This window comes from Leucoraja erinacea, chromosome 23 (assembly GCF_028641065.1).
Source record: "Leucoraja erinacea ecotype New England chromosome 23, Leri_hhj_1, whole genome shotgun sequence".
NCBI classification, from domain to species: Eukaryota; Metazoa; Chordata; class Chondrichthyes; order Rajiformes; family Rajidae; genus Leucoraja; species Leucoraja erinaceus.
In genome coordinates this window covers 15,231,861-15,256,415 of record NC_073399.1, presented here as the reverse complement: position 1 = coordinate 15,256,415, position 24,555 = coordinate 15,231,861, and the positions used below count along the sequence as shown (strand labels likewise).

Genomic DNA, 24,555 nt, shown 5'->3' with positions numbered 1-24,555 from the left:
GCTCTTAAAAATAGGGGATGATATTTTTGTGGATGATCAGCTATGATCACAGTGAATGGTGGTGCTGGCTTGAAGGGCCAAATGGCCTACTTCTGCACCTATTAGGGGCTATTTTACAGAGTCCAATAAACCTACAAACCCGCACGTCTTTGGAATGCGGGAAGAAACAGGAGCACCGGAGGGAACCCACGCAGTCAAGGGAAAAACATGCAAACTCCACACAGACAGCACCCTTGCTCAAGATCAAACCCGGATCTCTGGTGCTGTGAGGGAGCAGCACTATCAGCTGTGCAACTACGGCCTTCCACAATTGGGGAAATAATACTTTCTGCAACTTGAGATTCATGTGTCGTTCAAATTTTAAAGGAGATTCAAAATAAGATTGAGATCCATTCTTTGGCAGGACTCCATCACCAGGATTGAAGAGGATTGCAGGTTTCTAACATCTAGTGTTTTATTGTACAATAATGAAACCCTAACATGAATGGTCTACATGTGCATATACCAATTTTGGGACTCAATCAAATTTCCAGGCCAGTTAGCAGGAAAAGTCATCTTTTAGAGGAGAGCATTGTTGGACAATTTGAGAATTTAATAAACAATATAATTTCCATATGAACATTACCAACATCTAGTTTCCCACTTTGAAGAGTCTTGAGTGCTTTTTCTAAATGTTAAGCTCTGTCTTCACGCAAACTGTGGTTAATAGCATGTACTGATTAATGTTCTGAGAAATTTCTTGTTGAGTAGCACATTAGCATAAAAAAAAGTTAATAAAGGCTTTTAGAACTAAATAACTGAACGAAGATAGACACAAAGTGCTGGAGTAATTCAGCAGGTTAGGCAGCATCTCTGGAGAAAAAAGATGGGTGACATTTTGGGTCGGGACTCTTCTTCCCCCTTCTGAAGAAGTCAGGTCTGAAGAAGGGTCTCGGCCCAAAATATCACCCATCCATTTTCTCCAGAAATGCTTCCTGACCCGCTAAGTCACTCCGGCACTTTAAGGCTATCTTTCGTGTAAACCAGTATCTGCAGTTCGTGCCCCACCGAACTCATTTCCAAATACCTTGACTCCATCCTATCACCCTTGGTTAAATCCCTCCCTACCTATGTTCAAGACACCTCAGACACTCTCCGTCGTCTCCGGCGCATTCCATTCTCTAGGCCCTCACCCCCTCATCTTCACCATGGACGTCCAGTCACTCTACACCTCCATCCCCCACCAGGATGGTCTCAAAGCCCTCCGGTTCTTCCTCGACCAGAGAAGCAACCTATACCCAGCCACTGACACTCTCCTCCGCCTAGCGGAGCTGGTCCTTACCCTCAATAACTTCACGTTCGACTCCTCCCATTTCCTCCAAATACAAGGCGTAGCTATGGGCACACGCATGGGCCCCATCTATGCCTGCCTATTTGTCGGTTACGTCGAGCAATCCTTGTTCAATACATACCAGGGCCCCATCCCCGGCCTCTACCTCCGCTACATCGATGACTGCTTTGGTGCCACCTCCTGCACCCGCACACAACTGCCTGACTTCATCCACTTCACCACCAACTTCCATCCGGCACTCAAATACACCTGGACCATTTCCGACACTTCCCTACCATTCCTTGACCTCACTATCTCCATTGCAGGTGATAGACTTCTAACCGACATACACTATAAACCCACTGACTCCCATGGCTATCTGGACTACACTTCTTCCCACCCTGCTTCCTGTAAGGACTCCATCCCCCACTCCCAATTCCTCCGTCTACGCCGCATCTGCTCCACGGATGAGGCGTTCCACACCAGGACATCTGAAATTTCCTCATTATTCAGGGAACGGGGGTTCCCCTCCTCCACCATAAATGAGGCTCGCACCAGGGTCTCTTCCATACCCCGCAACACTGCTCTCTCTCCCCATCCCCCCACTCGCAGCAAGGGCCGAGTCCCCCTAGTCCTCACCTTTCACCCCACCAGCCGTCACATACAAAAAGTAATCCTCCGTCAGTTTCGCCACCTCCAACGTGACCCCACCACTCGCCACATCTTCCCATCTCCCCCCATATCTGCCTTCCGCAAAGACCGCTCCCTCCATAACTCCCTTGTCAATTCTTCCCTTCCCTCTCGTACCACACCTCCCCGGGCACTTTCCCTTGCAACCGCAAGAGATGCAACACTTGTCCCTTTACCTCCCCCCTCGACTCCGTTCAAGGACCCAAGCAATCGTTCCAGGTGCGACAGAGGTTTACCTGCAACTCTTCCAACCTCATCTATTGCGTCCGCTGCTCTAGATGTCAGCAGATCTATATCGGTGAGACCAAGTGGAGGTTGGGCGATCGTTTCGCCGAACACCTCCGCTCGGTCCGCAATAACCAAGCTGACCTCCCGGTGGCTCAGCAGTTCAACTCCCCCTCCCACTCCGTCTCCAACATCTCTGTCCTGGGTCTCCTCCATGGCCACAGCGAGCAGCACCGGAAATTGGAGGAACAGCACCTCATATTTCGTTTGGGGAGTCTGCATCCTGGGGGCATGAACATCGAATTCTCCCAATTTTGTTAGTCCTTGCTGTCTCCTCCCCTTCCTCAGTCCCCCTGCTGTCTCCTCCCATCCCCCAGCCTTCGGGCTCCTCCTCCTTTTTCCTTTCTTGTCCCCGCCCACCCCCGCCCCCGATCAGTCTGAAGAAGGGTTTTGGCTCGAAACGTTGCCTATTTCCTTCGCTCCATAGATGCTGCTGCACCCGCTGAGTTTCTCCAGCTTTTTTGTGTACCTCTGCACTTCTTTGTTTCTACAACTGAACAGATATATTTGTTCTTCTTCACAATGTTTCAATATTTTGTGGCTCTGTATATTATAATCTCCTTGCACATTGCTCAATGCAATAGAAAATGATTTTGTAAATAATAAACATTGAAAAACAATGTGTGATGTATTAAAATGAAAACCTTCTAGATTTTGCTTACAATGATCAGACTGTACTTTGCACGGCTCCAACATGGGAGACGATTTGTTTCAAGAGGACCGTCATCAACATTCCTGCATGACGTCATGCGCCTGATGGAAGACACAAAATAGCCCCAAGTTAGGTACATAAAACATAGAACAATACAGCACAGGAATGGCCCTTTCAGCTCACAATGTAAGTCAGCAAGGACTCTCTTGAACTTCTACACGTGTACAATGGAGAGCATACTGACTGGTCACGGCCTGGTTCGTCAAGTTGAACGCGCAGGAACAAAGAAGATTACAAAAAGTGGTAAACACTGCCCAGTCCATGATGGGTACTGACCTCCCCACCATCAAAGGGATTTACAGGAATTGCTGCCTCAAAAAGGCAGCCAGCATCATCAGATACCCACACCACCCTGGCCACACCATGGTGTGACCACATTTCATTCTTACCAGTGTGTGTGTGTGTGTGTGTGTGTGTGTGTGTGTGTGTGTGTGTGTGTGTGTGTGTGTGTGTGTGTGTGTGTGTGTGTGTGTGTGTGTGTGTGTGTGTGTGTGTGTGTGTGTGGCTTTGTTTTAATGTTCTGTTGTTGTGCTTCTGCAAGTAAGACTTTAATTGTTGTGACTGGGACATATGACAATAAAACCTCTGGACTAGATTTTTAAACATGATGCCATGTTAAACTGATCTCATCTGCCTGCACATGATCCATGTCCCTCTATTCCCTGCACTTCCATGTGCCTATCCAAAAGCCTCTGAAACACAACTTGTGATTATACATTCAACTCCAGCCCTTACCATACCACGATGTGTTCCAGCATTTGAATGATTCTAACTTCCCCATGCATGTAACAACTATGTAGCAGAGGTTCCTCTGTCTCACACATCTAAACCACAAAACTGTGATCCCACGATGATCCAGCCTGTAATCCAGCCATCAAAAGAATGTCTAACCATTGCTGCTAATTAGTATCATGGTCTAGATAGAAATTGTCTCACCATCTTTCACACTGAATCATTTCAGCTTAAATGATAATTTCATCTGGTGTTGAAATAAAATCCCAGTGAATATTCTTGTGGGATGCATTGATTTTTTTTTTTTCAATTGCAAAACATTAACGGCCTAGTTCTTAAAAGTTTAGTTTAGAAATAGAGCATGGAAATAAGCCCTTTGGCCCACTAAGCCCGCGCCAACCAACCATCACCTGGACACTAGATCCAACCTACACACTAGGGGGAATTAGCACTACAGAAGCCAATTAACCTACAAATGTGTTCGAATTGTTCGAATGTTGGAGAAAACCAAACCACTCGGAGAAAATCTGGGCCTTCACAGGAAGAATGTGCAAATCCGTGCAGACAGCACCCATGGTCAGGATGGAACCCAGGTCTCTGGCGCTGTAAGGTAGCAACTCTACTGCTGAGCCAGTGTTCCACCCTGTGCAAAAGCATGTGCAAATATTATCAAAAAAAGGGTACAAAATGCTGGAGTAACTCAGAATCTCTGAAGAGCATGGATAGATGACGTTTCTGGTCGGGATCCTAATTCCGACTCAGCTTGCAGAAAGGTCCTAATCCGAAATGTCACTTATCCACATTCTTCAGAGGTGCTGCTTGACCTGCTGAGTTACTCCAGCACTTTGTATCTTCTTTTTTCTAAACCAGCATCTGCAGTTCCATGCATCAGCAAATATTATCAGCCTTGTGCAACCCCTTAGTGCATTACATCATTCTGAAGCACAAGGGATTGACATTTTTATTAGTTAATTAGAAGATTGATAGTAGCATTATTGTGAAAAAATGTTAAGCAATTCACAGCCATTTAGTACATTTCTTCAGAAATGATGAAGATAAAGTATGGTTAAAAATTATAAAATTGCTGTTATCAACCTGTGATGACAAACTTATGCTGAGAATGTTCTCAAGGACAGCTCGCCAATACAAAGAGGAAATAAGTACACAATGGATGGTCTGAAGAAAGGTCTCGAGCCGAAACTTCACCCATTCCTTCTCTCCAGAGATGCTGACTTGACTGTCCCATTGAGTTACTCCAGTTTTTTGTGTCTATCTTCGGTTTAAACCAGCATCTGCAGTTCCTTCTTATACAATGGATGGGAGCGGTCACAACTTAATAACAGAATGGAGATTTTTATTTTGCTTTGTAAGCTTATCAGCATTTTGAACTTTTATACATAACAACAATCTCTTTCTGTGTCTCTCAACTTGGCAAAAAATGATTTTCTAAAATAATACACATTAAAAGTAATTTTGCTAGTTCTTATATAAATGCATTTTTAGCTACAGTCATATTGTGAGGGAAGATCAAAAGGGCATCATGCTTTCAATGGGTTTAGACAGACAGACATGAAATTACACAAAAGGCTTGGCCTTCTGTTGACCATGGTAGAACAAGGGAAAGACTAGGATTGTGAAAGATGTAGTAAAATGGCACAGCTCATCACATTGTTCATCTGTGGAATACTCTGCCACAGATGACAGTGGAGGCCAATTCACTGGATGTTTTCATGAGAGAGTTAGATTTAGCTTAGGGTTAAAGAAGTCAAGGGATATGGGGAAAAAGCGCAACGGGGTACTGATTTTAGATGATTAGCCATGATCATATTGAATGGCGGTGCTGGTACGAAGGACCAAATGGCCTACTCCTGCACGTATTTTTCTATATTTCTATGGAGTATCTGACCTGAGCTCTCGTTTCATTGCGAGATTCAGAGGCATGCTCTGCAGCATCTTAATACGATCATTCAATGGCATCTGCTGCAATTCACCCAAGAGTTTTTTCTTTTCTGAATATAGAAATCAAACAAAGAAAATCCATTAGTTCATTCTTTGCAAAATAGCAACCAACTAGAAGGACATATTAACTCAAAGGAACAACAATTTTCCACTTAAAAAAAATGTACTTGGGATTTTTCTAATCATAACTCTTGATAATGATTAAAAATGTTGAAGTGATTGGCTTCAACAGCTCAGAGGAGTTTGTCCTCTGTCATTCCCTCAGTTTGGGAATCATTGTTAGCCTTTTATGGGAGGTCATACACAAGACAGATACTTGGCTGTACTCCACAGTATTGTGCACACATACAATTAAATACTTTTGATGACTATTATTTCAATTCTGTTATCAGGTGCTTCGCCTTGAAAGGGAAGTTGGATAAAATAAGATAAAACACAGTACAACATGCCCCAACTCAATCAAATTGTCGTCAACGGACCAGTTCAGTTCAGTGTTATTTGTCATATGTAGGTTAACACAGGGTCAACGGTGCAATGAAATGTGTTTGACAAAACAACGGGTCACCTCAGGAATTATATTGCAAGGATACAATTAAGGTAAAAAAAAGATAAAAGTGACATTGGTAGACCCTCTGTATTAAACAAATTTAACTCATTATCCCACCATAGCACAAGACAACACAATGATGAAAGTTCACCAAGTTACAGACAGATTGCTTAAATAATTTACATAAAATAATAAAACAACTATTTCAGTATGGACTCTTAAATTCCTTTTTCACCATTTATTGTTTCATAAAACTCACCTAATTCTTCTTCATAATTCCCGTCTACTGCATTTGCATCTCGAATGCTTGGTCTCATCGAGCGAGGCATGTCTTTCAGTGCAGGTCGAATTCTTTTTTTCCGTAATCTCAATGTACGGTTGTAATATTCGGAGATAATTGCACCCTTTGACCGACCTGTATGTCACATAACATTCAGTTCCTTTTATACCCTGGTGATCTCAATTGACATTCAAAGTGAAGAACATAAGGGAATTAACATGGTTATAAACCCACCAACAAACTTGTGATACTGACTTTGAGTTGGAGGTGAAGTGTGGTAGAAGATGGATACTGTATACATTTTTCCTTCATCTAAAGGCAGATTTATTGACTATACAATTAACGGGGAATAGTCCAAGCAAGTTTTTGAGCAGAAACTTCTTTATCCATCCTAGCCTCAAAATACTACTTTTTAACGTAACGATGCATAAGTATTGAACTTGCAGCACCCAAATGAAAACAGTGAAAGTTTGGCCTCTTGCTTATGAAACTGCTGCATTGAACACTGCCAAATGAATTTCAGGAACAGGATTTATTATCTATATTAAAACAGAAAAAATTAAATAAGACAAATTGCCTTTTAGAGACACATGAAACTGCAGATGCTGGTTTACAAATTAGCTTTTTGCGCCCCTTCTATTAGCAGCAGGGCGAAACCTCGGAAGCACGAGGTCTTGTCCTCAAAATCTGAAAGCATCACCAGAAAAGCAAAATATTGGCCAGGTAACAGGCCAAAATACACCATGTACACACAATGTAGATATAGAAACTGGATATTGATTAGAATAAAGCCAATCTGGCTTATTGCACACACTCACAAAAAAAGACAGAAAGCGCTGGAGTAACCCAGCGATTCAGGCAACATCGCTGGAGAACATGGATAGGCAATGTTTTGGGTTGAAGAAAGGTCCCGACCCGAAACGGCAACTATCCATGTTCTCCAGAGATGCAGCCTGTCCCGCTGAGTTAGTCCAGCACTTTGTGCCTTTCTGCAGCCTAACGCTATCAAGTTACTCCAGCAGTTTATGTCTTATTTTGTAAACCAGCATCTGCCCGCATTTACCACTTTATTGCTTTCCCTCACAGTGTGGGGATGTTTATGTTAAATCCTATTGTGTATGGTGTTCTGTTTATTCGTATGGCTGAATGGTAACTCAAATCTCACTGTACCAATTGGTGCATGTGACAATAAATGTAACTTGAACTTGTTTTTTGGCAGAGAAGTGGGTCTAGGCCTCAACGGGAGGCCTGGCTGCTCCAGCCATTCTACAAAGTGGAAGGAGCAAAAGGTTCAAGCCTCAAACATCAGATGCCAAGACTCTTACCCACTCAACCTCCCCGATGTTGGCTTGTTTCCAACATAGGCCTTTTTAAAATGATTTTTCAAATGTCACTGATAGAAAGATTTGAAATACAGTTAATTTAATTCAAAAACAACCGAAAAAATATTTTTTTCATTTAAGAGAAAGCAAAGGTTAAATGAAGAGGATCTCATCAAAAAACACCAAATAATGAAAGGCCTAGAAAATGTGGTGGAGAGGATGCTTCCAGTAGTGGGAAAGTATAGAACCAGAGGGCACTGCCTCACAATCAAAGGATGTAACTTCGGAATGTTGATGAAGAGGAATTTCTTTAGCCAGAGGGTAGCGAATCTGTGAAAATTCATTGTCATAGTCGGTTGTTGAAGCCAGGTCATTGGGTGGTTTTTAAAGGGGAGATTGATGGATTCTTGATTGGTAAGCAAAGGTTACAGGGAGAAGGCAGAAGAATGGAGTTGAGAGGGAAAAATAGATCAGCTGTGGTCGATGGGTGGAGCAGACTCAATGAGCTGAATGGGTTAATTTTTGCTCCTATGTCTTTTGGTTTCCGCTCTGGATGATAGTGTTTGCTGCTGGACTCTGAATGCGATAACACTTCCTCCCGAGTTCCTGCTCTTCCGGCAATGCACAGGCTTGGAACCGATGGACAGGCTGACCTGTGACATGGATGATCCTTAGATTCAGTTTAGTTTATTGTCATAAACACCTTGGTGCAAAGAAAATGTCTTGTTGACATGAAGCTTGCGGAACAAACAGTATACCTTGATAGTTTTGTTTGGAATTGTAACTTAGAGGCAAGTTTGTTTCGGCTCATTTAGTAATAAGTACAAATACTCTCCAAATAACAAAAGAATCAATCTCATATTCAACTACTTAAACAATGAAGAATGAGCTAAACGTCATAATTTCTGCAATATATATTCACTCCTTATATCCCTTAATAAATGTGCAATGCAGTCTCCAGATGCCTATGTATATAAACAATACAGGTGCACAACCTTTTATCCGGTGTTCCAGAAACCGAAAAGCTCCAAAAACCGGCCATTTTTTCCAGATGTCGTCTGCGCACCAAAGCTCGCGTTTGGCGCCAAACCTGACCCAAAACGACCCACGGTCAACCCAGGTCTGTACTACTGTAGCGGCTGCCTCCTCCCTGGAGACCGGGAGACGCTTAAACATCTGTAAATCATTGCTTAAATGTTAGTCAGTTAGTTTGGAGGGCTTTTATGTGAAGGGGGGTGAAGGGGTAAACTTTAATTCTTAGTCCCCTACCTGGTCGGAGAGGCGGGGAGCGGTCAATGCCTTACCGGGTCGCTGTGCAGTAAGTTCCGCAGCGCTGTGGCCGGTGGGGCCGCGGGCGGCGCAGGTTGTAGCTTCGACCCCGGCAACTCTACCCCTGGCTGCGAGGCGCTCCAAATCCAGCGCGGCCCGCGGCCGGACGCCCCAGCTCCGCGAATGTCGGGAGTCGGCGGCGTCGCAGCGCAATGCCTTACCGGGTCGCCGTGCGGCAAGCTCCGGAGCGCTGTGGCCGCCGACACACAACATCGCGGAGCGTCGCTGGATTTGGAGCCGCGCAGCCAGGGGTAAAGTTGCCGGGGTCGGAGCTACAACCGGCGCCGCCCGCGGCCGGACGGAGCCCCCAGCTCCGCGGCTCCAAATCCAGCGACGCTCCGCGAATGTTGGAAGAAGGCGGCCACAGCGCTCTGGAGCTTGCCGCACGGCGACCCGGTAAGGCATTGCTCGCTCCCCGCTGGTATCCCAGCGCTGCGACGTCGCGGACTCCCGACATTCGCGGAGCTGGGACGTCCGGCCGCGGGCCGCGCTGGATTTGGAGCGCCTCGCAGCCAGGGGTAGAGTTGCCGGGGTCGGAGCAACAACCGGCGCCGCCCGCGGCCGGACGGAGCCCCCAGCTCCGCGAGGTTGGGAGTCGCCGACCAGGTAGGTAGGGGACTAAGAATTAAAGTTTCCCCCTTCACCCCTACACCACCACCACCACCACATAAAATCCCTCCAAACTAACTGACTAACATTTATGCAATGATTCTCCCGGTCTCCGGGGAGGAGGCAGCTGCTCCAGACTTTTCAAACCGCCCGCGCTACCTACCTAATCTACGCTAAAAATCTTCCATTCTGAAATCCGAAAAAGTCCGAAATCCGACAAGTGTCTGGTCCCAAGGCTTTCGGATAAAAGGTTGTGCACCTGTACACAGTTCATTCAAGTAAGGCAATATAATTAAGAAAGCTAAAACTCACCGATGGTTCTACTGGGCATGAAGGCAAGGACTTTCATGGTGGCTGGATCATAGCAGTCAGCTTCAAGCCATTCCTGTTTTTGAGCAGGTGTACTGTGATATCCTAAATTTTCTGAACAAGATCAGAACATAAAATGAATTTCAGAATCCACCATTAAGGGTCTGAAGAAGAGACCCGACCCGAAACGTCACCCATCCTTTTTCTCCAGAGATGCTGTCTGATTCACTGAGTTACTCCAGCACTTTGTGTCCACCTTTGGTATAAACCAGCACCTGCAGTTCCTTGTTTCTACATAAGGGGAACATATTTCATTCTGGAACTTTTGACTTTTTTCATCTCTGTTGTGAATGCTGCCGTTGTCAATGCCTAATGACTGATACTTCCCTCATTCAAAACACTACTTCTTGTTCCTCACCCACACGTGCACTCGATCCCTAAAGCCCCAAATATGAAATGCACATCCTCACATTTCAATCCCCTCCTATCAAAGTCTTCTCCCCTTGTTTGACTACATTCCCAAGACCCTGTTCCTCAGCTTCAAGTTGTGTGCATTTTATCAGCAGGGCTTCAGCTGCTGGAGACCTCATGCTCTGGATGTCCTTCCTCAATAACCATTTGCTCTTCGAAATGATTCTCCTCTAACCCCACACCTTTGGTGTTTATGTTTCCACATGATTGTGTGAAATTAATTATAGATATGACATTTCCACATTTGCAATCCTGCAGAAATGATAGATAATTTAAAACAAAACTGGGCATTACCAAAGCCCACAGTGGGCAGATCCTCCAACTCAATCACCTCCGATGGCTCAATTTCTTGATGGCTTTGTTCTGAGAGTAGATGAGCGAAGGAATCATGAACCACATCTTCATCAAAGCAAGAGTCAGGAGAAGCAAGATCATCGTAACTGGAATTAAAATATATTTATATTTTAAGCACCAAGCCTATTGGAACCTTTGACAACAAAACACATGAGTTTCAAAATGCACACCGTTCTTGTCAAACACATTAAAATATATATATATAAAGCCCCATTTCAACTTTCAAGAATTCGTAGCTCATCAGAAAGTACTCTGGGATTTGGATCAGTACTGGAACAATTTCTAACTACATAATTTATGTTCAGAAATTCCACAGTGGTTCATGCGGTTTTTCAAAACGTATTATCATTAAAACCAGGCATTCGTAGGATGGGCTAATCTACTAAACCAACATTTTCCAGCTTTAATCATTTAATAGCAGCAAGTTGAATTGACTCCAAATTAATGCTGCTTTGAAACATTTTATGGTTCAGTCAGTCGGAGTTCACTTGAAGATATTTATTTTGCAGAATTAAAAAAAAAGACAAGTAGCCCGCTATCTATTTGCCAGAATTTGTTATCAAGGCTATAGTCATAGAGTCATGCAACACAGAAACAGGCCTTCTAGCCCAGCTTGTCCATGAAAACCAAGGTGTCCCATCTACGCTAGTCCCACCTGCCATCGGCCTATATCTCTCAAAACCTTTCCCGTTCATGTACCCGTCCAAATATCATTTAAATGTTGTTATAGTATCTGCCGCAACTCCCTCTGGCAGCTCGTTCCATATACCCATGTGAAAAAATTGCCCCTCAGCTTCCTATTAAATCTTTCCTCTCTCACATTAAACATGTGTCCTCTGATTCTTGACTCCCCTACTCTGGGTAAAAGACTCTGTGCATCTACTCTGTCCATTTACCTCATGATCTGAGACATTTCTATTGTGGAAGAGCTTTGGCTCGTGGAGCTTCACCCTTCACCTTTTATCTTTGGCAGTGGGCAAAAACTGCATTTAGCTTAACAATTATAAAATGTTGGAGTCTTGTCTCCTTAAATAGATCTGAAATAAATGCTCACTTTCCAGGAGGTTGGTCAGCCAGTGATACAACATTTAAACAGCAAATAGAAAGTCCTCCAAGGTAACTACAAAAAGTTGGGTGGCATGAGTGGAAAACAATGGTATTTTCTATTATTGATAGTGCACTTGCATAAGGCCTCCATACATATACATGTCTTATGCACAGAAGGATGAAGAACAGAATGGTTCAATGGGGTGGGAGATTGCAACCTTCATATGGTCCACCCTGTTTCAACTAATGTAAACAACCCAACGTGCACAAACAAATAGATGTCGTTTTTCATGCCACTTGATCTACAAATTTAGGCTGTGCAAGAAGAGCCTCCGCAAGAAGAAGAATGGTTCAATAGTTTCATTATTATCACATGTACCAAGGCACAGTGAAATACTTGTTTTGCATACAAATCAGCAAGACTATCACCATACATAAGCATCTTCCCCCAGTTAGTACAGAATGTATAGAACAGCCCACGGAGTCTAAATGCAAGAGGTATCATTTTGGCGCCATTTTACAGTCCCAGCTGCAGCCGGCCAAAGGCCCGTTGAAGCAGTCGTCTTCATTCTCAGTCGTCCTGCAAACCATCATCTCACTCATTGTACGGTCTCTTCAGGCTTTGTTCCCTGGTGGGGGGGGGGGTCATCTGAAGGAAGCTGTGCACACATGAAGTATCCAAACACATTGCATGACCAGGATTTTAAATTGTTCTTTTGGAAAGGGCATACAATTATTGTTCTGTGCAAAAATATTTATAAACTACCTCACAGTTGACCAGGAATTATAATCTCCTGTTTGGTAAACTGAACGCCTGATCCGAGTCAAAAAACAAAGCAATTCACCGGAAGGATAAGTGACTCACCTGATCTCAGGAGCATGATCAAAACTATCAAGGTCAAAGTTCACGCTGCATGCCATGGTGCTTAGGTGATTTCTTCAGATTTGTAGTTTTATTTAATGTTTGTGGTTGCCCAATACCTTTGCAGTAAATCACCTCATAACATTCTTTTGACACCTATTGAAACAAAAATGAAAACATTGCCTCAATACTTTAATGAGTTTCTAAATGATTATACCCCTACTTAATAGACAAAAATATAATTTAGTGCATAATACTGTGAAAAACTCATCAATTTCTGACAGGTTTCCGAGGCATAATCAAACACAACAGAAGCAAGGAGCGAAAGTAGAAATACCAGTTCCACAGCTACTGAACCATTTTCAAAGCGATTGGGAGTTCCAGTCATTATAAGGATGTCAAACTAAGCTTCAGACAAAATATTCCACCTCATCACGCACACAGTTAATTCCAGCTTGGCTTGATGAATGGGAATTCCAGGCACAAAGTGATAGGAGGATTAAACGTTCACATTTTGCACATGAAAATACGAGAAGCACATTTAAAAGCATAAAATTAATTCAGTCTTTAAGGACGTAGAACAAAGTATTGCAATGTTTTAAATTTAAATTTACAAGAGTATATGAACAGCATCTTTGTGAATGTCGAACAGCTTTTCTCAGAATTTCATTGAACATTGTGCTGCCATTTAAAATGTATGCAATACCTTGCTGTAGAAAAACTAGCATGGTTAGCCCAGTGATAAAGCATTGTTAATAAGACAGCTATTTATTGTTCTTGTATACAGGCAATTAAATCTAGAAATCAGGGTGTTTCTACCAGTGTTGGGCTGTTCTGATAGAAGCCTACCCAACAGGGTGTTGTGGAGGGACAGGTGGACTATTAACGGATTTAGAAACTGTGACTAATGGAGTTCTGCAGAGACAGACACACACACGCAATTGCCAATGAAATTATGCGAGTAGCACTATGGTCTAGAAGGATAAAGGGAGGCTTCAGTGGATACAGGTAGATGAAAATGAATGGGCAAGCGCATGGCAAAATAATGTAATGTGTGAAAAATGTGGAGCAAAAAAATCAAAAGCAAAGGCAAAGCACGTTTTAAAAGCAGAGAGATGGAAAGGTGCCTATTGTTGTACAGAATTCACTATAAATTAACATGCAGGGAGACCATGCAATTAGGAAGCCAAGTCGACATGCTGGTTTTTATTGCAAAATGTATTAGAATAGAATTGTCATTCTTGGGATTAAGATTCTTGGGATCACCTGGAAAGGAAAAGTCAGCATGGTTTTGTGCCTGGAAAATCCTGCCTCATTGAAAAACGCATAATTGGCACTTTAATAGTAAGATTAAACGAGTACTTACCAGTACGAAGTTTGATCTGTATTTTATGAGGAGTTACGATGAGGGATTACGTGAAGAACCCACCCAGCGCGCAGGCGCGGCATACTTCCAAGCAGCGGTGTGGAATCACAGATAGACACTAGTTGAAGTAAAGATAGTAAAGACCAACGAGACATTAGTCCGAATTTGATCTATATAATGAGGGTGGGAGCGGAGGGCACGTAATCCCTCATCGTAACTCCTCATAAAATACAGATCAAACTTCGTACTGGTAAGTACTCGTTTAATCTTACTATTTTACTTCGGAGTCACGTGAGTGACTACGTGAAGACTTCAAAGGTCTGTGATTTCAAACCGTGTAACAGTTATATCACTCACTGCCGAAAGATCATCGAGGGAGGAAGTGGTAGCTAAAGACCAACAAGTTTGTTTAGTTATAAAAGAAATGTTTATTAACTATAACAAAAAATAGCTCCCATGGGCTTTAAATCATAACTTTGCGGTTTTTAAAATGGTATCCGCAAAGACGTCCTGTTCCATCAGCGGTTTCCTGTAAAATCGTTGGAATGTCGATTCCCTTGACCATCCCGCTGCTCTGAGGATGTGGTCTAGGGGAACCTGCATCCTATCCGCCGCTGAGGTGGACGCTGCCCTGGTTGAATGGGATTTAAAAACATTTGTGTTAATCCCTGCCATGCTGAGGACCTGTTTCAACCATCTGGATAATGTTTGGCTGGTTACCCGTCCAAAAGGCTTTCTGTGGCTAACCCATAAGGCTTTCTCTCTCCCTCTAAGCGTTTGGGTTGTGTCTAGATAATGATGAAGGTGGGTCACCACACACAGCCTAGGTTCTGGAGGGTAAGCCCGGAAGATCAACGGGGAGTTTGATGTACCTGGTCTACTTTGTTTTACCAACCCCGGCATGGTGAAAGTAATGGTATCTGGGGTGGTCACCATGTAGTTCAGATTTAGCTGATGGAGCGACTGAACCCTTTGAGCTGAGACAAGCGCCATGAGCATGAGGGTTTTATAAGTGGCCTGTTCCAGGCTCAGGGATCCCACCGGAGGCCAACCTCGAAGGTGTGTCAGAACTACACTCACATCCCACATGTGAGTGTATCTAGGTGTAGGGGGTTTGGTATTAAAGATCCCCTTAAGGAGTCTGATGACCAGAGGGTGGGATCCCACACTATGCTGTTCTATCGGCATGAGGTATGCGGACAGTGCGCTCCGAGCCGTATTGATGGCACTGTAGCTCATCTTGAGATCATGGTGCAGGTGGGCCAGGAACTCCAGCACATCCGAGATCGAAGCCGTCTTGCAGGATGTCCCTGCGTCCAGACAGTACTGTTCCCATTTCCTGATGAAGGTCAGGTACTGTTTCTTGGTGGAAACTCGCAGGGATGCCGACATGGTGGTGATTGTTCTGTCTGATAACCCCAATCCCCGGTAAGGCCTGTTCAAAATCTGGAAACCAGGAGTTTCAATTTTTGGTGGCATGGATGGCTAATGCCAGTTACCGGGTGAGTCAATAATTGGGGGTGGTGTTGAAGGACCATTGGTGTCTCTACCACCATGTCGTGGAACATTGGGAACCATGGTTGGGTAGGCCAGTCGGGCACGACCAGAATGCCAGAGGCTGAGTCTGCCTGAATTTTCTGGAGTACCCGACTGATGAGGCAGAAGGGAGGGAAAGCATAGAAAAAGAAATTTCCCCAATCCAGCGTGAAGGCATCTACCGCTGCTGCCTCTGGGTCTGGTTCCCAAGCCACATACATGGGTAGTTGGTGATTTAACCTAGACGCAAACAAATCTATATCTGGCGTACCATATTGCTTGACAATTTTAGCAAATAATTTTGGGTCCAACATCCATTCGATGTTGTCGTTGAATTTTCGTGACCTGGTGTCCGCCACTAAATTTAGCTTGCCTGGTAAATAGGCAGCTGATAGCCAAATATGTCTCTCGACACACCATTGCCAGATTATAGCAGTTAATTTGTCGCATGATACTGATTTAATGCCACCCATGTGCTGGATATAAGATACTGCCGTAGTGTTGTCGATCATAATTCTAACATGCACGTGCCGCATATCAGATGCATATGCTTTTAGCCCATAAAAGGCGGCGAGCATTTCCAAAAAGTTAATGCCCAGTGATTGTAGTAGCGATGCCTCTGAGTTAGTCCATCTGCCACCTGTGCTGTCTATGGAGTTAGTAGCTCCCCAGCCTAAAGCACTGGCATCCGTTGCAATGGTTATGTTAGGATTGGTTACGGCGATAGGACTGTGACTGTGCCAAATATTGTCAACCCACCACTGAAGTTCTGATTTGGCTTCAGCGGGTAAATCCATTTTGCGATCATAATGCCCCCTATGAAGGCGTAATGCATGAGTCCTTGCTCTTTGTAGATTTTGATAATGCAAGGGCCCATGTTGGGCAGCCGGAAATGCTGCTACTATAGAGCCAATAACTCTGGCTACATGCCGTATTCTAGGTTGTGGTGTAGCAATTAAATGGCTACAAGCTTCAATGAGTGAAACTGTTTTGTTTCTGGGCAGAGTGACAGTCATGTGAATCGTGTCAATAGTGAAGCCTAAGTAATCCATGTTAGTAGTAGGCTCCAATATTGATTTATCTGGGTGAAGGATAAAACCCAAAGTTTCAAGGAGTTGTTTAGTGGCTAACACTCCTGCGACAGCTTGTTCCCGAGTTCTTCCTAATATGAGAACATCGTCCAGATAGGCCACAACTAAATGTTTTAGTTCTCTCAATTTCTTCATGGCCACTTTAAGAATTTTCGTAAATAGTCTGGGAGCTGTCGTTAAACCATTGGGCAAAGCTCGGTACTGCCATAGCTGGCCCCTCCAGATAAATTTCAGATATTTAAAGTAATCTTTATGAATGGGTACCAAATAGTAAGCATCTTTGATATCTATGCTTGCCATGTAGTATCCCTTGGAGATCAGTTGTCTGGCAGTGACAAATGTCTCCATTTTGAAATGTTGATACTCAACAGACTGATTGAGTGACGTCAGATCAATAATAATGCGACATCCACCATCTTTTTTGGTTTTGAGAAAAATATTTGATACAAATTCTTGCGGTGTGTGGTCATTTCTATGATGCCTTTAGCCACGAGCCGATCAAGTTCAGCTTGTCCTTCTACCTTCTCAACTGCCGAGGGAAGGAACACCCTTTGGGGCATGTGCTGAACTGGCGGTTCTACGCCTGGTTTGAACTCAATTTTGTATCCACTAATACTGTTGAGTATAAACTTATTGTTAGTAAGGGAGCACCAAACATGCTTGAAGAACCTCAAACGTCCCCCTGTTAATACTACACCCTTTGTCTGTGTATGTTGACAGGAACCAGACCCACCTACCTCCATGTTCACTTGTGGGGTCGTTTTCGGTGGGTCTGGCCCAAGGTTGTCCGTGTTGGTGCTGCGGTGGGGCGGCGCATCTTCCCACGGCTCCGCCCTGGGCCTCGCTCTAAAAAAGAGCACTGGGGGTAGTGGGAGGCGGTCACCAGGCTTTCACCAGCTCGGTATCTGCTGGTGGCTGCCGAGGCGTGCGGCCAACTGGGTGTCTTCACCCTGCTCGGTCCTGGCCCTGCCCTCATGAGGCCTACTGGTTTTGCCGCCTCTTCCAACTCCTTGAGCCTTTTGGCCAGATCTGCACCAAATAGCAGCGCCTGTCGTTCGGGCGCTGGAGCTTTACAGAGGCCGGCATATGTTGGGTTGAGGGCAGGCCTGATGTTGTCCCGCCGTAGGTTATTTAGCTCATACGTGGTGCTGCACATCAGTGCGAGGGCATCCTGCTGGGGTATGGTCAGGTCTTCATCCCCAACGGACCGAGCAAAGGCGGTGACGGCTGCTGAGTGGAGCTTCAGGACTCGCTGCATTTTGACTTCCTGAGCCCTGATTTGCTGCCCCAGCTGGTTCCAGATCTGCCCATTGACCGTCTTGACCCTGAGCGCCTCGCAATTTTCTGGCGCGATGTAGTTGTCAAGGGCCTGCTGGACAGCCTTGTCCTGCAGCGGGTTGTTGGACAGCCTGTTTATAGTGGCCGCCATTCTGGGTGGCAACACCATCCCAGTTGTTGGTGGTGCCGCATATCGGCCCACTACACCCAGTAGCTCTTCTTCCGGCACGCCCGGCATGCTGACGATATCCTCCGCCTGCCCTTGGGATAGGCCAGCCCAGTCCTGGCCTCCCTTACTGCCCTCGAACATAGAGGGTACAGAAGGGTGTGGAGAGGAGGAGGCCAAAGCCCGTCCTCCTGGGAGATGCCGCATCTCCTCGTTTATCATGCGCTCGAGGAGCTGCCTCATGCAGCTGATCCGAGCGTCTCCCCTTTTCGGTGGGGGAGAGTGTTCCCGTTCCTCCGATTCATCGGAGGACACCGGCCGGTCGGTTTTATGTGTCGCCTTCCTCCCTGTGCGGGGCGTTGAAATCTGCAGCACTGGGGGCGGCTCGGTGTCGGGTGAGCGGGAGCGTTGAAAAAGCTCCTCCGCTGCGAGAGGCTGCCGTCCCGCTATGGACCCGTCCTCGGGTGGAGTTGGGCAGGCAGTCCTCCTGGCTGGTCGCTTGCGAGAGGCCATTATTCTCTCTAGCGCGACTCTGTAACAAAAAAGGCACTTACCTGAGGTCTCGTCTTTATGCTGCAGCTGGAGAGCCTGGCTCCAGCTGCTGCCGCTGTTGCACTGCTGACGTAATGCCGCGCCTGCGCGCTGGGTGGGTTCTTCACGTAGTCACTCACGTGACTCCGAAGTAAAATTCTCCATTGAAACCCATTCCAATATATCATTCTGTGGCCTCCTGTACTGGTCTCATGAGGCACAATGCAAGCCTGAGCAACAAAACCTCACCCACCACCTGAATTTGTTGCACCTTCTCGACTGAACACTGAATTCAAACACTTAATGTTGTACCTCGCTGTCTTGGTTTGCTTCAGAACTGGTCAGCCCTGCTGTAAATTAATATCAACTCAGTTTTTCTTCTCTTCAGTAGTTTGATGGAATGGTATTTCTTGTAGCTCAAACCTGCACTTCATTTTTTGTTTGTTTACTGTCTCTAACTTTCCTTAATAATATCATCCAGATAGCTTTATCAACAGCGCATCACCATGGCAATCCTGTCCTCATCAAATCATTTTTTTTTTCCTTGCTTTATCCCACCCTTCCGGCAACAGAAAACTAACTTGTTTTCTCTCTCCCCCCCAGATCTGACACAGGATTTGTGATTGGGAACATTAACTCAGTTTCCCTTTTCACAGATGGTGTCTGATTAACTTCAGCAATTTTTGATTTCATTTCCAATTTCCCCCATTCCTTGTTTTAAAATTGTTAAAGGGGCTTGATAGGGTTGGAACAGAACTGTTACTTCTTCTTATGAGAGAGTCATAGAATGGGATCATACACAAGGGATCAGTCTTAACATTAGGGGTCAGTAATTCAGAACAGAGATGATAAATGTCTACACCGAGTGTAGTGATACTGGAGTTTTCTACTCAAGGGGGCTGTTGTGACTCAACTGTACATTCAATTTAAAGATAGTTTTTAGAGATTAAGGAAAGCAAGGGTAAGTGCAGGTATATGGCACCAAGGTAAACGGTCGGCCACAACATCACTGAATGGTGGAACATGCACGAGGGACCTCCACCTGTATCCACGTCTAAAGTTTAAGCTTCACTCCAATGTTACCTCTGATTCTTGGCAGCATAAACCATGGAAGTGTGAAACTCTGGTGTTTGTTCAATTGATATTCAATAAAAACATCAGAAGTTGTCTGGGCTTTTTCATTTCAATGTAAATCAATGTTTAATACCATTGCTGCCAAGCATTTTCACTGGTACAGAAAATCAACTTCTAGAAATGGAGAGTCTCAGTGCTTAAAGGCTGTTTGATTTTGTTGTGTATGCTGTTCCGTCACCTCCTGTTTTACAAATATGCACAGTTCACTAAATTATATATTTTTTGGTAGACAAAAATGCTGGAGAAACTCAGCAGGTGAGGCAGTATCTATGGAGCGAAGGAAATGGGCAACGTTTTGGGTCGAAACCCTTCTTCAGACTGAAATGGTTTTGGAATGGTTGTATTTCATATCAGGATGCTACTTAAAACAAATCCTGATTGAGTATCATTTCTGAAGAGGCAACTGCAGTGAATCAATGAATGATGTTTAATTAAGTCATGCATATAGAATGTAATGACATCAATGTTTGTTGTGTGTACATGTTGGTGAGCTGTTCCTGTTCGGCTGGAATGAAGTGCACACCCTTGTATGAATACTCTTAAGACCAGATTTCAATATAAGTTTACTAGCACCGGCCTATTCTAAAGAAGAAGTGTCTCAACCCAAAACGTCACCCATTCCTTTACTCCAGGGATGCTGCCTGTCTCCAAAGTTACTCCAGCTTTTTGTGTCTATCTTCTATTCTTGAAATTAATGGAATAGGCAACAGAATAGATTTTAATCCTTCTCATGGATACGCATGGAATCGAGGAATATGGATCATGTGAATGCAGAGGAGATTAGTTTAACTTGGCATCATGTTCAGCATGGACATTGTTGGCTGAAAGGCCTGTTCCTGTGCTGGATGGTTCAATGTTGTATGTTCAACACCGTTGTGGATTAGCACTTGTGGGAAAAGTATCGAGAGGGAAATAAAATCTCTGTTGCACTACAACATGGTTTCTCTGACATTGCCTTTCTATCAGATGAAGGCAATTGCTGGGGAAGATCCCAAGTGATAGGATTTATGTACATTTGGGAAGACAGGGACTGTTCATGGCTTATTGTGCGGAAAATCCAATCTCACTTGGTTTAATAAATTTTATGAAGAGCTATCTAAGAAGATTGATGAAGGCAAGGTGGTTGAGTGTGTCTATATGATAAGGTCCCACATGATAGGCCAGCCCAGAAGATTAAAGCACATTGGATCCAAGGTGAACTTGCTCATTGGATCCAACATACAGGGAGGGGTGGAAGGATGCTTTTCTGATTGGCAGTCTGTGAGTATAAGTGTACCATAGAGATTGGTGATGATCTTTGTTATTTATGAGAATTCAGTTTAGTTTATTGTCACATGCACAGAGGTACAGTGAAAAGCATTTGTTGTGTGCTAACCAGTCTTATGCACCAGTAAAAGATCAATGAAATTCTTAATTCATCTACTTTAATTCTGTGAAAAATAAATTCTTATTGTCCAAGCCCTGAAAATGTGCCAACAGCATCTCAGGAGTGGTTCAGCTGTGAAAACCAAACTAAGTTTACGATGGCCTGCTGTGTGACAAACACGACAAGTTTATTTGCACCGTGAAACCCCATGCAGGCCATATCAGTCTGAGGGTCCAAGCTCAAAGTTATCAACTTCACTCCATGTGGACGAAGACAGGGATTGCTCAAAGCCACCTGAATCAGGGTGCTTGACCATTGCTTGCGGAAAGGATTCTGGATAGGTCTCAAGGATGGGAGCACAGTGCAAGAGTGTACAACATCCCCAAATTACTCTCTCCCTGGCATCCACCACCTTCGCCTGCATGGCGAAGTCTGCAGGTCCCGCACAGAACTCTTCAGCTACTTTGGAGCACAGTGGCTGTGGCAGTGACAGTGGAGCATAGGTCTCAGGTTTCCAACAGACCAGGTTCATTCTTGGTTTCCATAGTCAAAGTTCTGCACAGCAGAAACAGGCCCTTCATCCCCATGTGACTGCCAACCAAGTGGAAATCTGGGCTATTCCCATTTGCTTGCATTTGGTCCATGTCCCCCTAAACCCTTCCTAGCCATATACAGTGTCCTCCATAACGTTTGGGCCAAAGGCCCATCCTTTATTTATTTGCCTCTGTACTCCACAATTTGAGATTTGTAATGGAAAAAAATAACATGTGGTTAAAGTGCACATTGTCAGATTTTAATAAAAGCCATTTTTATACATTTTAATAATAATAATAATAATAATAAATGTTATTTATGGGCGCCTTTCAAGAGTCTCAAGGACACCTTACAAACATTTAGCAGGTAAAGGAAAAACATGTAAGGGGAATGAAATAAATAGTAGAGACATGACTAGTACACAAAATAAAGACAGAATACAATTCAAAACACAATATGAGGCAATTAATGCACAGATGAAAAGGGAGGGGGACGTGGGGCTAAGGATAGGCAGAGGTGAAGAGATGGGTCTTGAGGCGGGACTGGAAGATGGTGAGGGACACGGAATTGCAGATCAGTTGGGGGAGGGAGTTCCAGAGCCTGGGAGCTGCCCTGGAGAAGGCTCTGTCCCCAAAACTGCGGAGGTTGGACTTGTGGATGGAGAGGAGACCGGCTGATGTGGGTCCGAGGGACCGTGAGGGTTGGTAGGGGGAGAGGAGGTCAGTGAGATATGGGGGGGGCCAGATGGTGGAGGGCTTTGTAGGTGAGGATCAGGATTTTGTAGGTGATCCGGTGGGAGATGGGAAGCCAGTGAAGTTGTTTGAGGACTGGAGTGATGTGATGCCAGGATTTGGTGTGGGTGATGAGTCGGGCGGCTGCGTTCTGGACCAGTTGGAGTCGGTTGATATAGGTGGAGCTGATGCCAAGGAGAAGTGAGTTGCAATAGTCCAGTCGGGAGGAGATGAAGGCATGGATGAGTCTTTCAGCAGCGGGAGGTGTGAGAGAGGGTCTGAGTTTGGCAATGTTGCAGAGATGAAAGAAGAAGGTTTTAATGACATGGCGGATGTGAGGCTCAAGGGAGAGGGTGGAATCAAAGATCACGCCAAGGTTGCGGGCCTGGGGAGATGGGGGGACAGTGGTGCCGTCGATGGTGAGAGTGGGGTTATTGATTTTGCTGAGTGTGGCTTTGGAGCCTATGAGGAGGAATTCTGTCTTATCGCTGTTGAGTTTGAGGAAGTTATGTTGCATCCAGGTTTTTATAGCTGACAAACAAGGAGTTGATATGGGGGAGGGGGGGGGGGGGTTGGGTACTTGGTGCCGAGGTATATCTGGGTGTCATCGGCGTAACAGTGGAGGTCCAGGTTGAAGTGGCGGAGTATCTGACCAAGGGGGAGGATGTAGATGATGAAGAGGAGGGGGCCGAGTACGGAGCATTGGGGAACGCCTTGAGTGACTGTGGCTGTAGCAGAGGTGTGGTTGTGGAGAGAGATGAAGTGGGATCTGTTGGAAAGGTAGGAACGGAGCCAGCTGAGTGCAGAGCCTTCAATGCCGAGGTCTTTGAGTCTGGTGAGCAGGATGTTATGGTTCAATGTATCGAAGGCTGCGCTCAGGTCGAGGAGGATGAGGATGTTGAGGGAACCAGTGTCAGCAGAGGTGAGGAGGTCATTGAGGACTTTGAGGAGAGCAGTTTCTGTGCTATGGAGGGGGCGAAAGCCAGATTGGAGGGGTTCAAGTAGGTTATACGCAAGGTCTTACTATGTAGAAATTACAGCTGTGTTTATGCATAGTCCCCCTATTTCAGGGCACCATCATGTTTGGGATACAGCAATGTCATGTAAATGAAAGTAGTCATGTTTAGTATTTTGTTGCATATCCTTTGCATGCAATGACTGCTTGAAGTCTACAATTCATGGACATCACCAGTTGCTGGGTGTCTTTTCTAGCAATGCTCTACCAGGCCTGTATTGCAGCCATATTTAGTTTATGCTTGTTTTGGGAGCTAATCCCCATCAGTTTTCTCTTCAGCTTATAAAAGGCATGCTCAGTTGGGTGATTGACTTGACCACTCAAAAATTGACCATTTCTTAGCTTTGGAAAACTCCTTTGTTGCTTTAGCATTATGTTTGGGATCATTGGCTTGCTGTAGAATGAACACCATGAGGCATTTGTTTGAACTTGAGCAGATAGGATGTGTCTATACACTTCAGAATTCATTATGTTACTACCATCAGCAGTTGTATCATCAATGAAGATAAGTGAGCCAATACCTTCAGCAGCCATACATGCCCAGGCCATAACACCCCCACCACCGTGTTTCACAGATGAGTTGGTATGCTTTGGATCTTGGACAGTTCCTTCTCTCCTCCATACTTTGCTATTGCCATCACTCTGATATGTTAATCTTCGTCTCATCTGTCCACAAGACCTTTTTCCAGAACTGTAGTTGCTCTTTTAAGAACTTCTTGGCAAACTGTAACCTAGCCATCCTATTTTTGTGACTAACCAATGGTTTGCATCTTGCGGTGTAGCCTCTGTATTTCTGTTTGTGAAGTCTTCTGTGGACAGTGGACATTGACATATCCACACCCAATTCCTGAAGAGTTTCTGATCTGTCGGACAGGTGTTTGGGGATTTTTTTAAATTATAGAGAATTGTTCTGTCATCAGCTGTGGAGGTCTTCCTTGGCCTGCCAGTCCCATTGCAATTAGTAAGCTCACCAGTGCTCCCTTTCTTCTC

The 24,555-nt window shown here is 44.7% G+C and overlaps 1 protein-coding gene across 1 annotated transcript in view; it reads right to left on the bottom strand.

The window, feature by feature from the left end:
* LOC129708268 (transmembrane channel-like protein 6) overlaps window positions 1-24,555 on the bottom strand; it is a 70,599-nt gene that overhangs the window by 27,905 nt on the left and 18,139 nt on the right. The window contains 6 exon segments of the mRNA XM_055653913.1: window positions 2,947-3,037; window positions 5,635-5,737; window positions 6,494-6,649; window positions 10,087-10,197; window positions 10,849-10,994; window positions 12,821-12,973. Coding sequence (XP_055509888.1) covers window positions 2,947-3,037; window positions 5,635-5,737; window positions 6,494-6,649; window positions 10,087-10,197; window positions 10,849-10,994; window positions 12,821-12,876 — 663 coding nt within the window. The 5' untranslated portion in view covers window positions 12,877-12,973.